The sequence below is a fragment of the Bombus pyrosoma genome, linkage group LG4, assembly GCF_014825855.1.
Source record: "Bombus pyrosoma isolate SC7728 linkage group LG4, ASM1482585v1, whole genome shotgun sequence".
NCBI classification, from domain to species: Eukaryota; Metazoa; Arthropoda; class Insecta; order Hymenoptera; family Apidae; genus Bombus; species Bombus pyrosoma.
Window position 1 is genome coordinate 11,542,335 of NC_057773.1, and position 23,761 is coordinate 11,566,095.

The 23,761-nt window shown below is 35.9% G+C and overlaps 5 protein-coding genes across 7 annotated transcripts; 3 read left to right on the forward strand and 2 right to left on the reverse strand.

Annotated features, from left to right (window-relative positions):
- Positions 1 to 930: 930 nt before the first annotated feature.
- On the reverse strand, positions 931 to 1,786 carry LOC122566632. The gene is made up of 2 exons (XM_043724187.1): positions 1,463 to 1,786; positions 931 to 1,242 (listed from the first exon to the last, which is right to left on the reverse strand). The coding sequence occupies exons 1-2, from the start codon at positions 1,784 to 1,786 to the stop codon at positions 931 to 933; spliced, it is 636 nt and encodes a 211-aa protein (XP_043580122.1).
- A 6,449-nt stretch (positions 1,787 to 8,235) lies between these two features.
- On the forward strand, positions 8,236 to 9,014 carry LOC122566622 (EF-hand calcium-binding domain-containing protein 11-like). Its single transcript, XM_043724175.1, has 4 exons — positions 8,236 to 8,417; positions 8,489 to 8,584; positions 8,655 to 8,790; positions 8,845 to 9,014. Exons 1-4 carry the CDS (start codon positions 8,382 to 8,384, stop codon positions 9,003 to 9,005), a joined length of 429 nt encoding a protein of 142 aa, XP_043580110.1. The 5' UTR covers positions 8,236 to 8,381; the 3' UTR covers positions 9,006 to 9,014.
- LOC122566606 (ATP-binding cassette sub-family C member 10) lies at positions 8,969 to 15,876 on the reverse strand. 2 transcript variants are annotated; one of them, XM_043724119.1, is made up of 17 exons: positions 15,736 to 15,876; positions 15,305 to 15,454; positions 14,477 to 15,232; positions 14,018 to 14,275; positions 13,668 to 13,941; positions 13,367 to 13,590; positions 13,046 to 13,283; positions 12,688 to 12,956; positions 12,375 to 12,605; positions 12,101 to 12,312; positions 11,176 to 12,031; positions 10,874 to 11,100; positions 10,302 to 10,808; positions 10,043 to 10,234; positions 9,717 to 9,960; positions 9,511 to 9,650; positions 8,969 to 9,446 (listed from the first exon to the last, which is right to left on the reverse strand). In XM_043724119.1, exons 2-17 carry the CDS (start codon positions 15,443 to 15,445, stop codon positions 9,329 to 9,331), a joined length of 4,887 nt encoding a protein of 1,628 aa, XP_043580054.1. In that variant the 5' UTR covers positions 15,446 to 15,454; positions 15,736 to 15,876; the 3' UTR covers positions 8,969 to 9,328. The 2 variants fall into 2 exon arrangements, with proteins under 2 accessions (XP_043580054.1, XP_043580055.1); XM_043724120.1 differs by lacking the exon at positions 15,736 to 15,876 and adding an exon at positions 15,547 to 15,721.
- A 247-nt stretch (positions 15,877 to 16,123) lies between these two features.
- On the forward strand, positions 16,124 to 17,454 carry LOC122566619 (coiled-coil domain-containing protein 97). The gene is made up of 3 exons (XM_043724169.1): positions 16,124 to 17,000; positions 17,082 to 17,244; positions 17,322 to 17,454. Exons 1-3 carry the CDS (start codon positions 16,126 to 16,128, stop codon positions 17,385 to 17,387), a joined length of 1,104 nt encoding a protein of 367 aa, XP_043580104.1. The 5' UTR covers positions 16,124 to 16,125; the 3' UTR covers positions 17,388 to 17,454.
- Positions 17,455 to 17,774: 320 nt separating this feature from the next.
- Positions 17,775 to 22,071, forward strand: LOC122566615 (vacuolar protein sorting-associated protein 35). Of its 2 annotated transcripts, none has more exons than XM_043724150.1 (12): positions 17,775 to 17,904; positions 18,499 to 18,697; positions 18,779 to 18,902; positions 19,011 to 19,206; positions 19,273 to 19,467; positions 19,542 to 19,625; positions 19,699 to 19,935; positions 20,159 to 20,307; positions 20,376 to 20,862; positions 20,934 to 21,353; positions 21,476 to 21,619; positions 21,687 to 22,071. In XM_043724150.1, exons 1-12 carry the CDS (start codon positions 17,902 to 17,904, stop codon positions 21,864 to 21,866), a joined length of 2,418 nt encoding a protein of 805 aa, XP_043580085.1. In that variant the 5' UTR covers positions 17,775 to 17,901; the 3' UTR covers positions 21,867 to 22,071. The 2 variants fall into 2 exon arrangements, with proteins under 2 accessions (XP_043580085.1, XP_043580084.1); XM_043724149.1 differs by having other exon boundaries at positions 17,814 to 17,904; positions 18,478 to 18,697.
- Positions 22,072 to 23,761: the final 1,690 nt, after the last annotated feature.

Below are 23,761 nucleotides of genomic sequence, written 5' to 3' on the forward strand. Positions count from 1 at the left end.
ACAACGCGGAATCGAATATTCGAGCGAAATTTTATAACAGTACCGGTCCGTTTATCGCCGCTTTTTCGAGCATGACCATTGGAAAGAGACTCGTAATCGAGCGCGAACGATGATCCGGCAAACCATCATCGCATTTACGGATTGAATATCAAGACTCATCATCGGCGATCAATAGCCAACAAAATACCATGGCGCTGCATCGATGCAGATAAACAACAAACGGTTACTCTGATTCACCAACGCGATATAATGTTTCATTGTTGTTTCACGTTGTATCATTAACGGAAGATAATTATCCGGTAAAGTGTCCCGTTACGATTGACGCGGCCGTGACATCCTGGCTGTTCGCGGAACCTTGGGAATCACAGCTAAACGAAACGCTCGATTCGTCGAACCTTAATGATCTCGATGAATCGTTCCGTGTCGGGTTCTCACACAGAACAAAATATTTCTTTGATATTTCGTTAATTATTTTTCGCACTTTGTCGAACGAGGTACGCACCAAGATTTCCGGTGTACTCGCACGCGAGGTTTCCCTGTAAGTCGAGTGGCTCCGTACTCGGTTCAGGGAAGATTATCGGTGTTAACGATGCCATTCTGATGATAGGGTACGTGTACGGCGAGTCTACGCGACTAAAGCACCGTTAGTGCGTATGTTGGCACGTACGGTTACGTGTAATTAAATCGGCGTCGGGTCCACCCCGCACGCTCTTACCCGTTTATTAATTAACGCGTTTCGTAGGAAATTATTACCATGCGATAAAACCCGTCTGGGTTTTATTCGTTGGTTATTTTCATTCATTCCCGATCGCGAAAGTAATTAATTACGATCATTATCCAATATCCAGTGTATTTCGGGTAAGTTTATTGCGGCCGACGCCGACAGCTTTCCAACGAGTATATTCGACGTTTTTTTCAACGAAGCTGGATTTAATCGCGAGAGCTGACTAATGGGGTGCAACCTTCGCAATAATCGAACTCCTCCTTCCTCCGCGTTTTGTTGTGACACGTGTGAATCATCGGCGATACAGTTTTCGTCGCACAGAGACTGACCGAGGACGTGGATTGCGAAGACGCATTGCTGTTGCAAATATCGAGAAGTTTCTCGATCGATCCCGGTACCGTGGGTTTAAATCTTCCGCCGAGAGCGCGGGCTCCACGAAGAATAGCCTTTTGGATTGCCTTCTCCGCTTCTTTTCGCTCGTATTTCATGCACTCGATCTCCTTCCGCAATTGGTACACCTACGAATAGGATATTTTATTGTCGTGCAAAGGTTGCCGAATCTAACCGATTGACTGATTATTCGAATATCTTTGCGAACGAAACCCTTAACCAGCAGAGAGTGGATTCATAGTCAACGATATTCTACACGGATGAACGAATCGGTTCGTAATTCACTGACAACGAATTATTCGTAAGAAGTCAGTCAAGCGGTCGATCCGCGCGAAAATTATATCCCACTTCGCTTTCCAACTTTTGAATTCGATTGCTCTCGCATTTTGGACAAGATCTCGGCGGGCTTGTACGCTCTCTTCCCGGACACGTTTTTGGACTCGCCTGAACGCATTTCTTGACCGGTTGTTTAGACGAACACGTTACCGGTTGGGTGCGTTTCGACGTAGAACACACATCTTCGGCCTGCTTGCAGGATTTCTTGCGTTCACTACCTGAACACGACACTTCCTTCTGTTTCTTCGATTTTATCCGGTGACAGGGTACATCCCGAATATATTTTCTAATCACTTGCTTCTGCGGGCATGGTATTACTTCCAAATGCGTTGGCATCGCCTTCCGTCGCTTCGATATCGAGAATTTTCCTGATTAAATTTGATACATGATTCCGAAATTTGATGACCCGAAGCCCAAATGGTCATCGCGTGAACGTGCCTCCTGTCGAGAATTCGATATGGCGCTCTCGAATATGTCAATGTCGAATGGATATTTTATTCGTAGAATTTCGTACATAATATGCGAGCCCACGGAGAACAGATATTTCTTCCTTCATTTTTTATTGTCCCTTTTTCTACTTTTCATCAATCTCATACGCAGTTTCTTTTTACGATTGCCATTCTCCGGGTTGCCCTTCGATTGCAACGCATTTGCAAGATTGTCCTCTGGCTTCTGTGAAAGCGGCCGTTTGTTCGTGTCAGATGGTACGTTACGGCTCAACGAAGAAAATTCAGTGGCAAAACGCGACGTGCCGCTAAAAGCAGCGAGGCCACTCTCATACCCAGCACTGTCGCGTTTTAATTTGCTGTTCTCGTTCTCCAATCGAGCGATCTCTTTCTCCAGCTGTGCCATACGTTTGTCCTTCTCGGTGATCTTTTTTATCTTCTTGTAGATCTTCCTGTTCTCCGTGGACATCGCCAGGGACGATGAAAGGTTCCGGGTCGGTGATTAAAATTGTGGCTGATGTATGTGCCGGAAATTGATTACGTTCTTCATAGCGGAAAAAGGTGTCGCCACCTAGCAACAAGGAAACATATGAAAAATTCCAACTCGACCGTCCCGTTGAAAATCGTCTTTTATCGCGTTACAGGACCATCAAACATTGTACTTCGTGAAATCAATCCATCGATTTCGTTTCATATAAAATATACGTGTGCGCGTATTAAACGTTGCTGCGTTTCAACGTTTCGCGATGTTAGTTGTATGCGTGCATCTCCCTTCGTACGTGTCGCTTTTCACGCACGCAATCGTAGTGTACCGCGGTTGTGGACGGAATGAACAGGATGACGTTCGTCGAAGCGGCAAATCGTCCCTCATTTTCTGAATCGTCCGACTAAATGGAACATCCTCGCCGTCGCGAAAACGTCGCAATATTTTCAACGCGACCTCGTAATAATATCGTTTACAAGCAAGATCCCACGGCTAGAAAATTCAGTACTTTCCTCCGGTTCTTTATTCCATTAAAGCGCAAAGTCCTTATAGTTCCGAGCGGAAACTCCGCCAGCCAGACAAACGATGGTCGCTCGCCTCCAATTCTCCTCACACCCCTCGGTCGTTACCTCTTTTTCATCAGGATGCTGTAACGGCCTGTTGCCGCTACCGATATTGACGAGGCTTTAATACAAGCCTCGCTGCATTAACAGGGTTCGGAATATCGTCGCGGATTCGCAAACTACCCAGCTGCCTTTAAATATTTATAAAAAGCCGGGCATGTCCGTGGAATCGGGCGCCGTGCCGGATCGTTTCTCCTTCCTTCGTCATCCGTGAACGTGCACGGATCGTACAAGGCTAAGTCCAGCTTAGGCAAATAAATTTCCCTCGAGTTCGTTTATCGAATTCCTCAACGTGGGCCACCCCCCGTTCAATTTCAACCCTTTGCAACAACACGAACGCTGCGAGGGGTTCGTCTTACCATGCTCGACTATAGTTTCCATACGTGTCGCGCGGACGCGCACGAAGGCCACCTCCATCCTGCTCTGTACACATATGCCAGCCAGCCGAATTTATTTAACCCAATTAAGGAACCCCGTTGAGAATCTCCGAAGTGACTGTTCGACCGATTGAAAGTTACACGTGTTTTTGTCAGCTCTTGTTTAACGGCAAAGCTAGCGGAGAACGGAGGTGAAACCGGATACGAGACAAGCAGGAGAGATTAAAAGAAGAAAAAGAAGAGGGAAAACGAGAGAGGGTGTTCTGTAAGCGAGTAAGTGTTCGCTCGACTAAGAAGCCCCCTATCGACGACGGAGAAACCACCGAACCCGTTGCCTGTACCAGGAATCGAGCAAACGGATATACTGTTTCAAGATCGTTGTGAGAAGATCGATCGACTTTTCCCCTGCCTTTAATTAGCGATCCGTTAGGTAAAGGGATAACGCCGTAGCGGGGTAAGCGTAATCAATTCAGGAAACGAAGACCGACAAGAAAACGCTTGGCGAGGTTTTCCGAGCAAAGCATAAAGCAAAGACGAAATAGATAGACAGAGATGAAATATCAAGGCGATGAGTAGAAAAGCGCGAGCTTTGAGAACGTTCCAAAAATATTAAAACTGCCGCGAGTTTCTTTTCTCTTTCAAAGATTTTTATTTCCTGCTCGATTCGCGAGTAGTCGCGTTAAATCTCTTTCTATTTTCAAAATCGTACGCGTGCCGACTTTTTCTAGTCGCTGACCACGCACAAACAAACCTATAGAGAGAGAGAGAGAGAGAGAGAGAGAGAGAGAGAGAGAGAGAGGGAGAGAAATCCAATTACCGCCTATGCCACATTTGGCATAATACGAATGGACTCGATCCACTCGAAGCTGCATCTATTTCGCATCAGGTGGAAGCCAATTGCATGGACCACGGCAATCGCAACCCCCGCCTCCGATAGCTTTCGGTTAAATTATTATAATGTCGAACGAACAAAGCATAGCTCATCGGAAATTCTATGCTAATGAATTACGAAATCGAATCTGACTACGGCAACGTTCGCCGCGGCAATACTCTTTCACCCTCCCTATTCAATTACCGATACTGCAGCGAAACATATTCCGGTATTTCGTGGAATTTTTCATCGATGATCGCGAGCGAGACTCATTGGTCGCTAATGGAGATGTTAAAAAAAGAAAAGAATCGAGGGGAAAAGGAGAAGAAATAACGTTACTACCGGCAGATAGGATCTTGACGGGAAGAGAGCGTTGTTGATACTAGCTCCATCCTCTTTCGTGCAACTCGTCAATTACGGAACACGTAATGAATGAGCGCCTTCATAATTCGCGAAAAAAACTTATCTCCTCGTCCCTTTAACGCATCAACGGCTGCCGTCAACAGGCGCCCATACGCTTGGCTTAGCCCGGGACGTAGTAATGATTCTACGGAACAGAAGTAAATGTAGAAGACCCGCCACCTTCGTGTCTCCGCTATTTCTCGTCGCGACAGACCGTATAATGCGAGCACGACCGTGTCGCGACAGAGAGCGCACACGTATAGAAAGTTTCACCCAAACATCGTCTCGACGATCCTTGACTGAAATTCAGAAGTTGCGTTTCCTTCTCCTTTTCCTCTCCTCCTTCCCACCCCCCACCTGTCCCCCATCGTTCCTTTCCCATTTCTTTCCTTTTTTTTCTTCCTTTTATTTTTTATTTTGCAAACGCATAAGGCGTACTTACGCAGCAGGCGATAAGGGTTTTACGCGTGAAAATATAGCGTCAAGAACGCACATACCGCAACCATTCGCATTCAGGAAAACACGAACGAACGTTATTAAGGATGCTCCTCGTGGACGATACCGAACCGGCTTAATGGATTCAATGTCGAAGGATTTCATTTATCCAACCAATGTGTAAGTGCGTGTTTTGCACGAAGAACGGACTGGCAGACGACAGAAGAAGGAGAAAATTTCCGGGCGGCGCGATAGTCTCTCTCCCGGGGGAAGAACCCAATACGAACGAACTAGACTTCGAAATCCATGGCAATAGCCGAGGAACATGCGTGAGCGTGCGCGCGCGCGCGTAATATTGCAAACGCATTTATACTATATGCGTGCAATATGCAAGAACGTTCACACGCACCTCTATACCCTACGAACCTTCCCATTGCATGATGCACTAATCACGGTAAAAGCCATAGCTCGCGTCCGTTATATCCGTTATCCGGCTGTGTCTTGCCTTACTTAATGGAAATATGAGAGGCGTTACACTCGTCTGGTGACACGTCTATCCCGTTTTTTTATTTCTAGTAATACCGCGGGGACATTGTTCCACAAACACGGCCGCCGCTGTGTCAACGCGCCGCGTCAACACGGCGTCGAGAGACGTCTCATCGTCGCAGCGCGCCGCGGAGCCTCGACCTCTACCCGAAATTGTATTCGCACTCGCGAAAAACACCACACGGCCAATAATAATCGACCGCCTCGAAACGCCATGAAACAGATTCTAGTCCTCGATAAGAAAAAGCATCCATTCCATTCATGGTGCTAAATCTCCAAATGTACCGGCGCGATAAAGAGATCGTCATTACGATTCTGCAATTACCAGGCACATGGATATAACGTCAGAGTCAATTAAACACGACACCGGGTATCGTTTCGGTTTTGCATGGTGCACACTGCGATCGCATGGCGTTTTCAAGATTCGAGCTCGGCTAGTCGTGTCCACCTGTGAGCGGTGGAGGGCAAATTGTGATTTATGCGGCCAACATGTTGCCGACTGACGAAAGAGAATTGTAGACGTAATGAGTTATGGTGAGTCGCGGCTTAATGCAAATATATGGTCCGTTGCCATGTAATCAGCCAGTCGCTTGACATCGTGCGTGTGTGTCCGCGACGGAAGAGAACGCGTTTCACCATGGTCTGCGAATCAAACTTTTCTTCCATGCGAGAAACCGTTTAACGGGGGCGTAGACATCGTAGATCGTTTCTCCACAGCGTTCGCTGGCAATCGCGCTATCGCCGCCTAGCTTCCTTATCCGCCCCAGAACCCCTCATTCGAACGATATTGGCATATTTTCTGTGTAACTTCAAGGGTGAACGAAGGCCTAGACACCCTTCGCTATCGTGGAGATCGCGCCGCACTGACGATAAACCCGTAGACATCAAACACGGGGCGCCATGGGTACCAGGCGTTACTAATTCACCGATAGTTTCGACTATGTTTATTAACGACGAGTAATATTCTTAGATAAATGCGACGATATTCGAGGCGTGACCAGGCATCGCCCCGCAGGCAAATAGTGCGTGAAATGGAAACGCATGCAAATTGCAACGAGTCAACCGGTAAACTACACGTTAACATTAACGCGTGTTAGTACGTTACCGTGCGACATATAAACGAGCATACATTTTCCGTTCGATCTCGACACGCGATTTCCGCTGTTCGCCAACTCGAAACGTCGCCCGAGAATCCAATAACAAAACGCGAACTAGTTTTCGAAGAGCGGTGCGCAGCCGCCGCGATAGTAAGGGTCTCCAGGGCTGTGAGCTCGTTGAAACCGACCCTTGATAGGTGCACTTTTGGGGTAGCCGGCAAGCCCCCTACGCTAGTGACTGTGCTTCAAGCCTCGAGTGCCCAGCGAGACGCGCAAGAGCGAAGGGCTGTGCGTATACCGGCTGTGTCACGAGACGAACTACATCCAAGATGAAATTTCAAATATTCCACGCTTCGAGTTTAATCCTCTTTTTAAGGAGAACCTGTACACGTAAACCCCGCGATACTCCTGCGGAACTTCCTCTTCCTCGATGGCAGAAAATGCGATACTGTACTGTAAACTTCTGTTTTACGATTGAAATATCCATACCGTAAACTTATTCTTTGCGAACGTTTACCTACGCGCATTTTATGGTGTGTCGAAGAGTATCGGCTGATGACACAACGACACCATAAGGCTCCGCTTTTAAGCCGAGATTGCCTGTGCTTTGCGCCGGAAGCACACGTGTTTCAAAGGCGGCTCGTCGTCGCGTCTATAAAGAGCAAAAAAAAAAAGACAGAGCTCCTGCCGCCACGCTAGATTCCCATCTGTGACGGCGCGTCGCCCTGAGAATCGCGGCGAGACGAAGAATTATGAAAATTACTTAATTCGTTGCTTCCAAAGGGGCACGAACCTTGAACGGATTGCAGACAAGGAAACTTGGTATAGACATTGAAACGTGGTGCCTTTGACAAAAGAGCATCTATCGTCGTTGATCATAGTTCAGTTTGTCTCGAAGGAAGTTTGTCTCTGAATCGATACGGTCGTTGAACTGTACAGATCTTATCAGAATTCTGTCACACGTAGAAACGTTTAGCCTCGTATGAAATCGTCGTTAAGAAATAAACACAATATCTGCGAGGTATATGCTTTGTTTAAACTATAGTCGATGTCGCGGTGAGAACGTACGACAGACGATCGTGCGAAACGTCCATCATTAGCGCCATATAAATAATCGTACTGGCCTGTCGTCGTATTAGCCTGTTTCATCGAGCGGATGCGCGTGAAAAATAATATCGTCCCTATTACGATATACGTATATGCGTGAAACAGAAAAAAGGAATAAACGGGTTTAAATGGCGGGTAATTAAAAACCGGGAAGTAAAATCAGCCGGGGTTACAGCTCATTAGTTTTCAGCGACGAAGAACGGTAACAGAGGCCGCGAAAACGTCCGTTGAATGCCGGATATAGCAGACGCGTTATGTCATCGGGCGCACACAGCCGCAGGAGGACGCGTGTACGTGTCCCGCGGCGGCGTTAATTGGCCCCGCGATGAATATTACAAAATACCACAGCCTGAAAGGAGAGGCACCGCTTTAATTACAATATAATGCGTGTCGGCCAAGCTCCTCGCGTGAAAGACCGATACCTTCTCCCTCTTATTACGTTATTACGCGACTGCAGGCAACACCTTGCTTTCATCAAATTGCTTAATATGGAAATCGTTCAAGAAAGTTTCATTCTAGCCGGATCCATTCGGGCAGACCGAGATGAAGCCAAACGGCATCAAGGATCGCGCGAGCATTGTAAAATGGAGATTCGATCGCGGTAATAGTTGTAATATCCGAAATTTTGCTGATTTGAAATTCGATTTCAGGCCTTTAACTATGCTGACGTTGATGGAAGGGGATTTTTGAGCAAACGAGAGTATAAAATAGCGATGACTGTTGTCTTCGGATGTCGCCCGAACAAAGTAAAGTCCTCTTTTAAGAAGAAAATAATTTGTTGCTTAAAAAAAGTTTAATCATTGTCTTGATCTGTAGACGGAAGTGAAGCAGATTTTTCAATCTACCGAGAGAATTCTGTACGGGGAATTTGAATCATGGGTGTTCAAGAAGAGTAAAAAGGATGATTCATACGTTAATGCAGAATTATTATTCGCTTTACTGGATAAGGATCGTAGGTATCGTGAACAATAGATTTTTCAATGACATCAAGGAGCCTCTCTTGTAGATAAAGGATATTTAATATTGGATGATTTCTATACTGCAAGCAAGTCTGTCAACTTGAAAGTATTACCGACAATATGGCAAACGATGTTCAAAGAATTAGATTGTTACAGAAAAGGATATATCGATTTTTATGAATTTTTACGTATATTACCGACAACATAAGAGGTAGTCTGACTTAGTACAAATATCTTAAGTATAAAACAATAAAAAATCAAATATTTTGTCTTGTATCGTAATCTCCTAATACGTTTACTACATTAGCACATTACTTATATTCTTATAGATTATATTCGTACGAAAATAATTATGATTTATAGGACAAAATACAAATACATTTCTTACCGATGATGTACAAGATGCGTTATGCTATATGCAGCAAAAATAACTAATACTATCACACATTATAAGACTACGTACTTGTAAAAAGTTCGTTGCGTAAGAAAAAATAAATATATTTAGATGAAACATATCTAGTCTTAGAACGTTCACTCCTTGTCAGAAAATTCTTGGCTTACCAAATGATAGAAATGGGAATTAACATTTTGAATCAATAAATTCGGTTCTTCAAATTCTAAAACTTCGCCATCTCCCATTACAAGAACTCTAAAGTAAAAAAAAGATACGTATCAAACATACACGTTTAGAGTAAACTGTAAAACTGACATACCTATCACAGTACATGATCGTCCTTATCCTATGCGCTATAGTGAGTACTGTAGCGGTCTGGAAGGAAGACTTTATTGTCGCTTGAATAAACTTGTCTGTTTCTTGATCAACGTTTGCCGTAGCTTCATCGATACAGACGATCTATAAGAATAGATTAATAATTAAAAATTATATAAAATAATATCCAATTTAAAAACTTGATAATACCTTAGCGTTATGTAAAATTGCTCTGACTAAACACAACAATTGCCTTTGTCCTGCACTAAAATTGCTACCACTTTCATTTAAAATAGCACCAAGACCCCCTAAACGATGTACCAACGAATGAATTTTGCATTTCTCGAGAGCTTTATATATTTGTAAGTCTGGATATTGATTTAGCGGATCAAGATTTTCTCGTATCGTACCCGAAAATAAAAATGGATTTTGAGGTATGATAGCTAATCGAGATCTGAAATAATTTAAACTCTTACTTGTCTATACTGATAAATTAATCATTTCTTAAATTGGGTAACTAGTTTGACGCATCTTACCTTATTGCATTTAGTTGTAAAGTTCGTATGTTCACGTTATCGATCAATATGCTCCCGGAAGTTACTTCCGTCAATCTAAATAATGAAGCAAACAGGGAACTTTTACCAGCACCTGTACGACCAACAATTCCAATTTTTTCTGCTGGCCTCGTAACAAATGATATGCCATTCAATGATGGAACTAAATGCTCTCTGCATGGTTTAAACATCGATTATAATACTGAGTAATAGCCTGAATTTAATTAGTTGTGTTAATTACCTATATTTTAAGACGACGTTCCTAAATTCAATCACACCTTGACTCGGCCAAGCATATGGCGGATTTTCTCCTTTCGCAGTTTCTACTGGAACATTCTCTAAATACTGTTTTACACGTTCAACCGCGATCATTTCTCTCTCCGTTTCAACAAATGCGTTTACTACGCCAGATAGCAACCCAGTCACGGACAGTGTGTAAGTAATAATAAGACCTATTAAACCAGGATCCGCAATGTCATATTGATGTTGTAAAACTGCTATATTGCTCACTCCTGCTAAAAGTGCTACTCCAATGAGTTGTAATCTTAATGCAAGCCACTGGCACACTGCAAACGACGCAAACTGCGTTTTTTGACTGATTTCTAACAAGAGTTCGTTTGCTTGTTTGAAGCGAGATACCATGCGAAAAGCTCTAATGGTAGATAGTCCATGTAGAGTTTCATTAAAATGTGCATATAATGGTGATAGTGCGGCACTAGATAAGCGCTTCAATTCTCTCGATGTTAATCTGGAAATTTTAATAAAGTAACATGTGATTCGAGACACATTCGCGTAATGTTTCAAGCAACACACCTATAATGATTTTGAATCCAATGATAAATCGGTATCAATGGCGCCAGTACCAAAAGTATCCACGGTATTCCATAGGCTATGACAATAACTGTTGCAATCAATCCAAATAGCTGAGCGAATAATATATTAGCGATGAAAGGAAGGCTATCATCGACTGTATATGTGTCGGATGAAAACCTATTTAGAATTCTTCCAAATGGTTGAATATCAAAAAATACAGCTTTAGCCTAATGAAATATCCTATGTTATTCGGGCTATATATTTTAGCATGATATTAGGTATTTTTTATGAAGCTTACATACCCGTACTACAACCTTTAAAAGTTGTTTGTGTATGGAAATTGCTGCTTGAATTCCACCATATGCAAACATAAATGCTCTCATTAGTGTGAATAATGTATTAAATACAGCTAATAGCGCATATACCGTTAAATAATAATTAGTGTTTATATTATAATTGTCAAAGACATAATCTAATCGTAAAGTTGGTGAGCTATCTGTGATATTAGTTACACTTGTGTTACTGTGAGTAACCCAATGAGAAAGCCATAAATCCGTTACGTTTTTAGAACTTTGCATTAGGAACATAGAGAGCATTATTGAAATTGCTAAATAATATCCTATTGCTTTTATGTAACAATTATATACACCAAGTTGAACTTTGCCTTTTTCTTTATATTCTTCATCAAGCAAGGGGTCCTTTTTGTTTTTATCAGTTTGATATAGTTCTCTTGGTAAATCATTTATGGATATGTTATCTAAGTCTGACTCTATAGACTCTGAAGATAATAAGTAATCTTCTATATCAGGTAACATATCACTCGGTTTACCCTGATTAATGATCCTGCCCTTTGACATTTCTATTACTAAATTTGCATACATTAAATATCGGGTTTGATGAGTACATAAAAATCTTGTTTTGTTATTCAGTAAACCCATAATAACACGTTTAAATATGTAACTAGCGACTTTTGGATCTAAAGTCGCCAAAACATCGTCTAATAAATAAATATCTTTATCCGCATATACAGCACGTGCCAAAGAAATTCTTGTTTTTTGACCTCCACTTAACGTGTTTCCTGCCTCGCCAATAGGTGTTAGATCTTTCTTAGGCAAGGAATTCAAATCAGCACTGAGAGCACATGCTTTCAAAATATTCCTGTTACAAATAATTTGCTTAAATTACAAATACTGCAATATTTTTTCTCATATACAATTCAATACTTACTTATACTTATTGTAATCATATGATTTCCCAAAAAGAATGTTGTCTCGAATTGTACCACGTTGTAACCACGGATTTTGTTTTACATACGCAAAACCGTTTTCGATGTCATTTACTGCTATCGTACCACGAACTTTAATAATTTCACCTAAAATACCATCTAAAAGTAGTGATTTTCCGCTACCTACTTCTCCTATAATACCAATTAAGTGTCCCTAGAACAAAGTACACAATTCATAAAATTTAATTCAATTAAAATGGATTGCAATGTTATTACCTTTGGAACAGTAATATTAATGTCATGTAGATTAAAAATAGCATCATCTTCAAAGGTGACAATCTTTCTAGACTCTGAACTACCAGATGGGCTTGAGACATCTTTAGGAGTAGTAAGACCATTTTGTTCTATATTTTGATCTGTGTTTATGCTAAACATTGTATCCTGAAGCACTAGATCTATTCCAGGTGGTGGTTTTGAATAATATGATGACATATCCGCATCTGGCAACTATATTAAGATGAACTTAATTAATATTTTTTAATCAATTTTAAACCTATAAAAACGCAACTAAACTGCAACCTCAACTCACATCTAACATTTTCTGAATTCTCTTAAGTGATACCCAAGCTTCCGTAAGACCATTCAAAACCCATGGAAATGCATTTAGTGGAGCTATTAACATGTTCAATAATGCCATACTAGTAAATACTGTCTTTGCATCAAGTTCATGTCCGAGAAGTACATACGTAGCAAATGTTAATATAGATATCAATACAGGTGTTGTAGCCCAAAAGTAAACACATAAAGCATCTAGATATTTTCTACCCCGTAAATATTTAATCTCATTTTCACGCAATTCTGTATAAAAAAACGAAAGCATAAAAAATCATGTACGAAGATGAGAGAATGATAAAAAAACAAATTCGTATTTCTGAATATGCACTAACTTGATATATTCCGCAAAAAATGGTCTTCCCACACATTTAATTTAATCGTAGTTATTCCGCGTAATGTTTCCCCTACAAGTCTCACTCTTTGATCTTTACATTCCATTAATTTCGTGCTATATTTTCCAATTTGAGTTGCTATTGCTTTATTTATAGGTATAAGTATTATTGCAAAAGCAATTCCAGCTAAGAATGAAACTCCTATTAGCTTGTATAGAAGATATAGTGTTACAATTAACTGAAAAACATATAAATATAGGAGTATACTAAGTGCTCACAAATCGATTTTTAATAGAGCTATACAATAAAATAAGAAATTACTTGTAATGGTATACTCCAAAATGCATGAAAACTTGCACAACTGTTAACAAGTCTATCACTATCCGTACTCATAAAATTAGCAATTTCACCAAAATTAAATTGCTGTTTCAATTGAATATTTGAAGAGTGCAAAATCTTTCTATACAACAAAGTTACAACTGTACAACGAATTTTTAAACCAACTACCGACATCCAGAAGGTGAAATGAGTATTGCAAAATGCTCCTAAAATAAGAAAATTGTTAGGGCCCCCAACAAACATATTCCTTATTCAAGGATTAGTCAGTTTTATGAATACCTACCTATTAAAGCACTTATAAATATTAATGATGCATATAGGTATCCATATAAGATAGGTTCATTTTTGTCTTCAATAAAACCAATTAATTTGTTCAGTATTAATGGTCCCATAAATGAAGTAGAGTCAGTGATAAATTTTAATATTCCAACAGAATAAAACTCCCAACCAAAGCATTTATGCAATAAGTTAAACAAGGTCATTTTGTTTGTAACTGTTTGAACATGTGCTTCTAATACTGACTCAAAATTTTCTACTTGATTAGTTATATCATTTGGCTACAATGTATTTATAAATTTAAAAGTAACTATTTTGGTCATTAACATAGTTGAAAAAGTATAATATTATATTTACCATATTTTGTAGATGCTTGTCAATCTTTTGATTAATTGTATTAGTGCTGATATATTCTGGTAAATCAAATAAATCGTCTGAATGATTTAATAAACCATGAACACCCTTTTCCATTAATGGGTTTACCCAATGAAATATAAGTTTGGAAGATGCGGTTGCATCCTCCATAGCAGTCCCAAGATAAATTGGATCCTGCCCTTCGGGAAATCTTACATAAGAAGAATTAGGACTACTCAATAGTGCAGTTTGTTCTCCTATCTATAAACATATTTCTCATTGATTTGTGATATCTATTTACTTAATAATCCATGATTTTAGATATCATAGTCAATTTGGTAACAGCACATACATTTAGTAGCAGATGTCTGAAATCTCTTACACTGATAAGCAAACAAAAAACACTAATCACTGATAATATGAACCACTATATTTGGAAATAAACAACTTATAATAACTTACTTCATTAAATTGAGATGATCTCATATCTCGTAAATTACTATGACCGGGTATCAATGTTATAGCATAAAGTATTAATAGAGTGACAACACTGATACTAAATCCCAATGACAAATTTGGTAGAACATCATTTTGAGGGTTGTACTTGATATGACTTCTTAACAGCAATGTAGAAATAACAATCAATAAAAATATTAATGCCCGAAGTGAAACTGGACCACGTGGATTAAAATTCCTTCCTTTTCTTAAGCTTGTTATGAAACAAAGATGAACAACCCATGCTAATCCTTCAGTACCTGCCACAAGATAGTCAATAGGTTTAGCTGATGTGACTTTATCTTTGACTGCAGTTAATATTAGACTATATTCTTGTGTGTTAGAAATAACAGAAGATTCAGTGATATTCTGAATGCTGTTCTTTGGGAAAAGAACTGATTTTGCAAAATCAATAGTACGATTCCATTCATCTTGTATGTGATGTAGTATACTTGAATCCTCCAAAGATACATCTGGCTTTTTAGTTGATGTCATAATATATTCTTGTATCGGATTATTAGTGGGTAATACATGCTTTGGTGGAGCAAGAACAGTATTACTAACAATAATATACGCTCTAAGTATAGGAAGAATTATAAGGCACACTGTAATTATAAGTCTCAACTTTATAACATAATTAGAGCCAAAATGACGAATAGGATATATGTTTCTTTTTCCACAGTGATAAGCAGAAATTATAGCGATACAGATTAAAACTGGAATCTAAAAAGTATTTTAAAAGATATTATAATATGTATGATTTATGCATATGAAGTATTAGTGTCAATGAATTACCTGGAGACAAAGTTGTTGAAAGCAAATATCAAGATCATGGGTATTTGGATTTAAAGGCTTAATACCTCCATTGTACCCACATAATTCCGTCCAATTCCACTTCCATGTTTCTTCATCATCATCAGTTAACCACCTATCCATATTTAAAATCTGCAAATAAGTTCAAACTAAAAAATGCACCTTTGTAAAACGAAGTATATTACAAAAGAATCAATGTCTACTTATGTAGACACAATATGTACTTTGTAATAAGTTGTAGGAGAAGTATGAAATTCCTATTGCACATAATTAACAACTAAGCACTTATTATTTTGTAAAATTTCTTATCTGTTATTCCAGATACCATAATTGTTTGCAAACATTGCTTGAAATAATAATTAAGAGACAACCTACAATAATATAACAGACTTGCCATATTATAATGTACTTACTGATGAAATATGTATTTCAGCTTATAAACTAATATATCTATGGACATGTATGTATGAATTTGTATATATACATATACATATGTATCTTAATATTTATTATATATATTATGGTGTATCACATTTCGAATTATACAGTCTCATATCAAAGCGAACTTGTAGGTTAGGTTTTTGATGACAGCCAGTGTCGATGACGTATATGATATGTATTGTATGAAAAACATAAATTAAATTAAAAATAAAAACAAAAGCGTTATTTCCAAAATGATTTACATCGCCAGTAAATGTAGAATTACAATATATGGGATGTAGTATCAATAAAATCAATAAATTAATTGTACCGATTGAATAATGTTAAAATTGTGGTTATCAAATAAAACAGTGTGATTAAACATGAATAAGCAAGAAGATACACAAAATAATGTCCCGGATATGACTGTAGATTACAAAAATAACGAAAATGATTCGCAACTAACTTCTTTAAATGAAGTGGATAAAAATTTAAAAGAGGAACTGTTGCATCATATAGCAAAAAGTAAGGCAATTTTTAAGAGTCAACAAAAGGATGATCCAGATTTAACTTTTAAAGAAAAGCTAATAATTGCAAGTAATATTCTTAAAAAAAGTTACTGTTTATTCTTGTCCAAATTTGGTCATTATATGAAAAAAGAACATTTGAAGTTTTTTGAAAACTGTAAAGATAAAGATTATGAAGTCGCTTATCATTGTAATAGATTACAAAGATATTTTAACAACTCAAAAAGACAAACAGATGTTAGAAATAGAAGATACCAGGCCTTAAAAACATTAATAGAAGAAGGGGAGTACTTTAGTGAAACTGAAATGATGAAAAGAAATCCATTGTTATACGAACATTTAGTTGGACAATATATGACTGAGGAACAAAAGAAACTTAGGGATAATATAGATACTAAAAATATTACTTTTGTGAATTTATTAATGGAAAATATTGAACGGGATAATTTAAAGATGAAGCAAAAATTACAAGAGGAAGAAGAACAAAATGTATTAGAGGAAAATGATACAGATGAAGAACAAGATGATATATATGATTCAAAGGATAATGAAGAAAAAACTACATATTGGGGTAAAACATCCAGCTTAGAGAATGAAATAGAACATAAAAATGAAGCAGTAAGAAAGTCACATTGCATTTCAAAGTCTGAAAAGCAAGTATTAAAACAAGAATTTGTGACAAATATGTACCAAAGCTTTTTGGATGGGAAAGATTTAGATTTTGATTACAGGTATTTATAAGTGTTTAATTTCATAATGGAATTTTAGTTTATTGTTTGTACGTTATAAATATACTTTTTATATCTTTTCAGCACTGTTGATGACAATGAAGCATATGACAACATAGACATAAGAACACAAGATGAAGAAGATAAATATTTTGATTCAGAATCACCTGAAACTATAGGTCCAGCTGAAGATACAAACGAAACCGAGACTGAGGATGAACTGGATATTTATATGAAATCATTGAAGGTTAATTGATATTTCACAGCTTATGATCAGTTCATATTAAAAGTTCTGATTCATAAAAAAAATTGTTTATTCAATAGGAGCAGATTGCTACAGATAGGCTCTCCTTGGATAATCTTGTATATGATGAATACTCTCAGATGTAATCTTGTACATGTACAATAATTTAGATGCAATATTTATAAATAAAAAAGTATAAAATGTATAAAAATATAAACATTTATTTATTCAATTTATTTATTTATTCAATCAATGATATCACAAGCACATTATCTACTAAATAAAATAATTAAGATCTTGATAAATATTCAATTTAGTAAAGGAAAATTATAAAATCAATATTTATGATTAAATATCATGAATTATCAAGAGAAACATTTTTTATAGTTCAATATAAATAAAAATAATTTTATCTGTTATAACAACAAATATTATATATATATATATATACAAATATTAGTCTTTGTATATCAGTATATCTAATCCGAAGTACATATTTGTAATTACTGCAAAGTACATATCTGTAGGAATATATATTCCTATGTCCATGATAATTACATATACTAGTATATACATACAGTTCATATGGAGCGTGTCACTTTCAGCGGTGGGTGTTTCAAGTGCGGGAAATAAGTGTTGAGTTTTTTTAAGAAAAAGAAAATGGTAAGCATAAATTTAAACTTAAAAAGCATGTTAAATCCTTGCTTGTGGAAACAGTCCATTATATGCCAATCGAATTCGAACGAAAATTTAAGAAATTATTATTAGCAAAATTATTTTAGTGTCATGATTAACTGTCGTCAAAATTTCGTTGTTTATATTGAACATTTCAGTGAATGTTTAAGGTCCGTCTGATATTCTTTATTCTTTTATTAAGTGCGATAGAAAAGTCATTTTAATAATACATTTTCTTCTATTTAATAATATTTTACTAAAATTATAACCTCTAACTTTAATCAAACATTGTATCAAAAATAATAAAACTTAAAACCTGTATACAGAATATTTTAATTATAGTACATTTTTATTATAAACGCATTGTAAAATCAGAGGATTTTTTGCTTTTTGCATAATTTATGTAATTTTTTCCTTTTATAAATATTAATGGGTTAGTTTTATAGATATAATATAGTAGATTAGTTCCTCCTTGCTTCTTTTCTATCATAGAAGCATAAAATGGTGCATGCTTGCATTGAGTGGCTTACCTAGCATGGTACTACCTGGTGTTCCTGGTAGGTATCTTTATTTTTCTCGCAGCCAATGACACCTGCTATAACGGGAGTAGAAGAGCAAGAAAAACTACTTGAAGATGCAATTGGTGTGGTTAAAGTACAGGCTTTCCAAATGAAACACTGTTTGGACAAATCCAAATTGATGGATGCATTAAAACATGCAGCTACAATGTTAGGAGAACTTCGAACATCTCTTTTAAGTCCAAAAAGTTACTATGAATTATGTATCCTTATTAATTTTAAATAACTAATTATCTTTAATAATAAGATAACAACAATATATTTTTCTTTACATTTAATGTTAGATATGGCTATTACTGATGAACTAAGACATTTAGAACTTTATTTGTTAGATGAATTTCAGAAAGGGAGAAAAGTTACAGATTTATATGAATTAGTGCAATATGTTGGAAATATTGTACCTAGACTGTAAGTTTACTACAGAAGTATCATGCCAATATGCATTATGCACATTATGTTGTGCGTAGTTCATATATTATTAATCATGATATCCTGATAATATATATATTCTTATAGGTATCTACTTATCACTGTTGGATTAGTATATATCAAAACAACGCCTGGATTAAAAAGAGACTTATTAAGAGATTTGGTAGAAATGTGCAGAGGAGTTCAACATCCTTTAAGGGGTCTCTTTTTAAGAAATTACCTACTACAGTGCACTCGTAATATTTTACCAGATGTTGCTGAAGAAGATGATGAAGATGGAAGTGTATGTATAAAAGCAAATTATACAAATTATGCAATTATGCAAAAGCAAATAATTATTCTTTCTTAGGTCCGTGACAGTATAGACTTTGTCTTAATGAATTTCGCTGAAATGAATAAATTATGGGTACGCATGCAACATCAAGGTCATACTAGAGATAGAGAAAGAAGGGAAAGAGAAAGAGAAGAACTTAGAATATTAGTGGGAACTAATCTTGTACGACTTAGCCAGTTGGAATCAGTTACTTTAGAGAAATACAAAAAGGTTGATCTTAAATACATTTAATTTGTTGAAGTAGTGAAAAGTGTTTGTTATTGGCTAATAACAATGGTTTTTAGCGTGTTTTACCAGGCATTCTAGAACAAGTAGTCAGTTGCAGAGATGCAATTGCTCAAGAATATCTTATGGAGTGCATAATACAAGTAATTAAAATAACTAAAAATGTTTGAAGTAACAGCGTAATATAATTAATAATATATCCATATCTTTATTTAGGTTTTTCCTGATGAATTTCATCTACAAACATTAAATGCATTTTTAAAATCTTGCGCTGAGTTGCAGAATGGTGTAAATGTAAAAAATATAATTATTTCGTTAATAGACCGTCTTGCAGCATTTAGTCAAAGATCAGATGGTGTGGGAGGACCAGGAAGTCCTAATCAAATACCGGGAATTCCGCAGGATGTAAAACTTTTTGATGTTTTCAGTGATCAGATAGCTATAATTATACAGGTAAATATAATTTGTGAAATAGAAGGATGTATAGTATTAACTAAATTTTACTGAATTTATAATTTCTGTGATGATCAAGTACCACATAGATTTGATATTAATGTGATTACTTACCAATATATAAGTTATCCTTACTCACTTAGTTTAAGTCTGAGAATTATTTTTAGTAATAATTACTGAATTAATAATCTTTTTTATTGTTAAAATTAGTTATCATTTGCAGACTAGACAAGATATGCCCCCAGAGGACATAGTTTCTCTTCAAGTAGCCCTCATTAATTTAGCACATAAGTGTTATCCTGATAGAGTAAACTATGTGGATAAAGTTTTGTTAACAACTGTTCAAATATTCCAAAAGCAGAATGTAGATAAGTATGTATAATACAATAGAATTAAGTTTTTACAAACGTAATTATGTAACGAATTTAATAAATTTTCAGGCTTGAGTATAATAGTGCTGTATCAAGAGAATTAGTGAGACTAATGAAAATTCCAATAGATAACTATAAAAACATCTTAACTGTTTTGAAGCTTGAGCATTTTGCTCCATTACTAGATTACTTTGACTACGAAGGCAGAAAGTTATTAGCTATTTATATAATAACAAACATTTTAGAAAATGAGACTTTAATACCAACTCAAGAACAAGTAGATGCAGTTCTTTCTATGGTATCTCCATTGGTACAAGACCAACCAGATCAACCCAACATAGAAGAAGATCCTGAAGACTTTGCAGAAGAACAGGGTCTTCTTGGTAGATTAATACATCATTTTAAGTCTGAGACTGCTGATCAACAATATATGATATTAAGTGCAGCCAGAAAACATTTTAGTGCTGGTGGAAATAAGAGAATAAAATATACTCTACCACCAATTGTATTTCAAGCTTACCAACTTGCTTTCACATATAAGGGATTAAAGGATCAAGTTAATAAATTACTAACTTACTTGCTGTAACATTTAGATTAGACAATTAACTTAATTTTCTGTTTTTGTAGGATGAAATGTGGCAGAAAAAATGTCAAAAGATCTTTCAATTCTGTCATGCAACTATTACAGCTTTAATGAAGGCAGAACTGGCTGAACTGCCATTGAGATTATTTCTTCAGGGTGCAATAGCAATAGGAGAAATTCGTTTCGATAATTTTGAGATGGTTGCTTATGAATTTATGAGTCAAGCATTTTCAATATATGAAGATGAAATAAGTGATTCTAAGGCGCAGTTAGCAGCTATTACGTTGATCATTGCTACATTTGAGCAAATGAGTTGTTTTTGTGAAGAAAATGCAGAACCAATACGCAATCAGTGTGTTTTGTATGCTAGCAAATTATTAAGAAAGCCAGATCAATGTAGAGGGATTGCTATTTGCTCTCATATATTCTGGTCTGGAAAATCATTAGCAACTGGTGGAAAAGAGGTGAGTATTATATATATATTTTTTTTTTTTTAGTAATATGTAAATATGATTATACATGTGTAGTATTTAATAGTATTATTAAAAAATATAATCAAATAAATATAATTGCGTAATTATTTTAGATGCAAAATAAATCTAGGGTATTAGAATGTTTAAGAAAAGGTATCAAAATTGCAAATCAGTGCATGGATACTTCAGTTCAAGTACAATTGTATGTAGAACTATTAAATCATTACATTTATTTCTACGAAAAAGACAATACTACGGTAAGAATTACAGATGTTCTTGAGAGTTTTTATTAATGTGTATATCTTAATAGCTATTTATTTTTAGTTCACTGTTGATATTGTAAATCAAGTGATCGCAAAGATTAAAGAAGAACTCCCCAACCTAGAAGTTAGTGAAGAAACAGAACAAATTCAAAAACATTTAGCTAATACATTAGAACATTTAAGGAATAGAATGGAATCTCCAGAAACGGATAGTCTATCATATCAAGGACTTGTTCTTTAATGTAACTATTGTATGCGATAATTTTGTACATAAAGCATCTACTAATTATTTTATGAAATGAATATAAATTCTAAAGATAAACGCTTACTAGGTATAAATCACCACAATTTAAACCACATCAGTTTGCTTACAAAAATTGTTAATAATGTATCGCAATTCATTTGTTGACTCATGAAATATAATCTGTATATTTGTTTTAACAAAATGTTGTCAAATTAAACTATTTTTATTACCTCACTAGCATAATGAACAATACTTTTTACAAATGTTAAATCAATGATTCTTAGCAAAGGATAGATTAGTGGCATACACACACATGTTTCTGTTTTATGAATACAATAGAACAATATTTTTTTATATCTATTGATTTAATCGTCCTAATAGAATAGTTCTAATAAAATAGACGTGACCTGCGATGCTTTTTCGTGGTCCACGTCTTGGAGGTCACTTGACCCCGTTACCATTTTCACGTCACATGCGATGTTACCGATACAGTATAATACCAGTTAGAATTAAAACTAGAACCATGTATGAAATTCTAAATAAAATATATGTAGAACACGATATCCCATAATCGACAACGAAGTATAGAATTTTATACTTTTACAATATTTGAGCAAGCATGACACATTATCAAAATAATAAAATACTGTACACATATTACGTATATTACACATGTACATTGCACATAGTTAGACGATTCGTTTAATTAGTTTCAAACAAAATTGTAGTCTCATACGCATGAAACATAAAAATGTAAATTTTTTAATCTTTTCTATTTTCATTTTTATATTCTCAAATAAGTTATTAATTATATGTATATTATCAAGTATAGAAAGTCCGACTCAGAAACTCGCAATACAATTTATCGATAACCCAAACAGATAGATTACGGCCAGTGGGAAGAGTAAAAGATCAACGAAAGGAGCAAAAAGATTACCAAAAGCTTGCTTCTGCGGATAAATATATATCAATCAAGTACATCGATCTTTCCAAACTAAGGCTTAAAATTAACAATGTGACCCGATTTAAAATTAAGACTTAAGACTAAGGTTTAAAACTAAAATAAATAATAACTCCCTCGTTATCCCTTGTTATACAATAATGAGGTTTAAAATTAACTTAATCTAGATCTTACAACTGAAACCTACTTAAAAGTAAAGCTAAACTAAAGATAGATACCTGTAGATACTAAAGATAGATATTAGATACTAATCTGAGGTACATTAGATCGCAACCCTATTGGCAACCTTTCGTATCAAAGATTTTAAATTCGAGGGAAATTTTTAAAAACTGAAACTGTAAACATTTTGTTAAATCGACTGTTCTATTTCATACATAATTTAATATTTGATATTAGATAAAGCAGTTTTGAACTTTTCACTTTAAGTCAAACAATGTATCTTCGTACAAAAGGCACGCACAATATACTTAATTGATTAAATCTAAATATACATCCCACGATGTCCTCATGATATTTTACAGCGTCCTATGACAGGTGCTCACAATTTACTAAGATATATCTATCAAATGATTAATTAAAATTAAAAGCACGCATTCTACGTTGACTATCTGAGCTGAAAATTAATCTCTGTATAAATTTAACGGAGTTCAAGCTAAACGAAGTCTAAGCATAAAGCTAAACTATAAAATGTTGTACGTGTATACATCATTGTCTATGGTTTGCATACATATGTAATTAATTGTTATTTGTTTCATTTATATAATTATAAATGTATAACGTTTTCTATTATAACAATATTGATTCCCTTATAATTATATGAGAATATGTAATAAAACTGATGTTATAACTTCCTACATTTAATTAGGTGTGATAATTAATGCATATCACATCCATTAATAATATTAGTAGAGTAACAATATTAGTAATATAT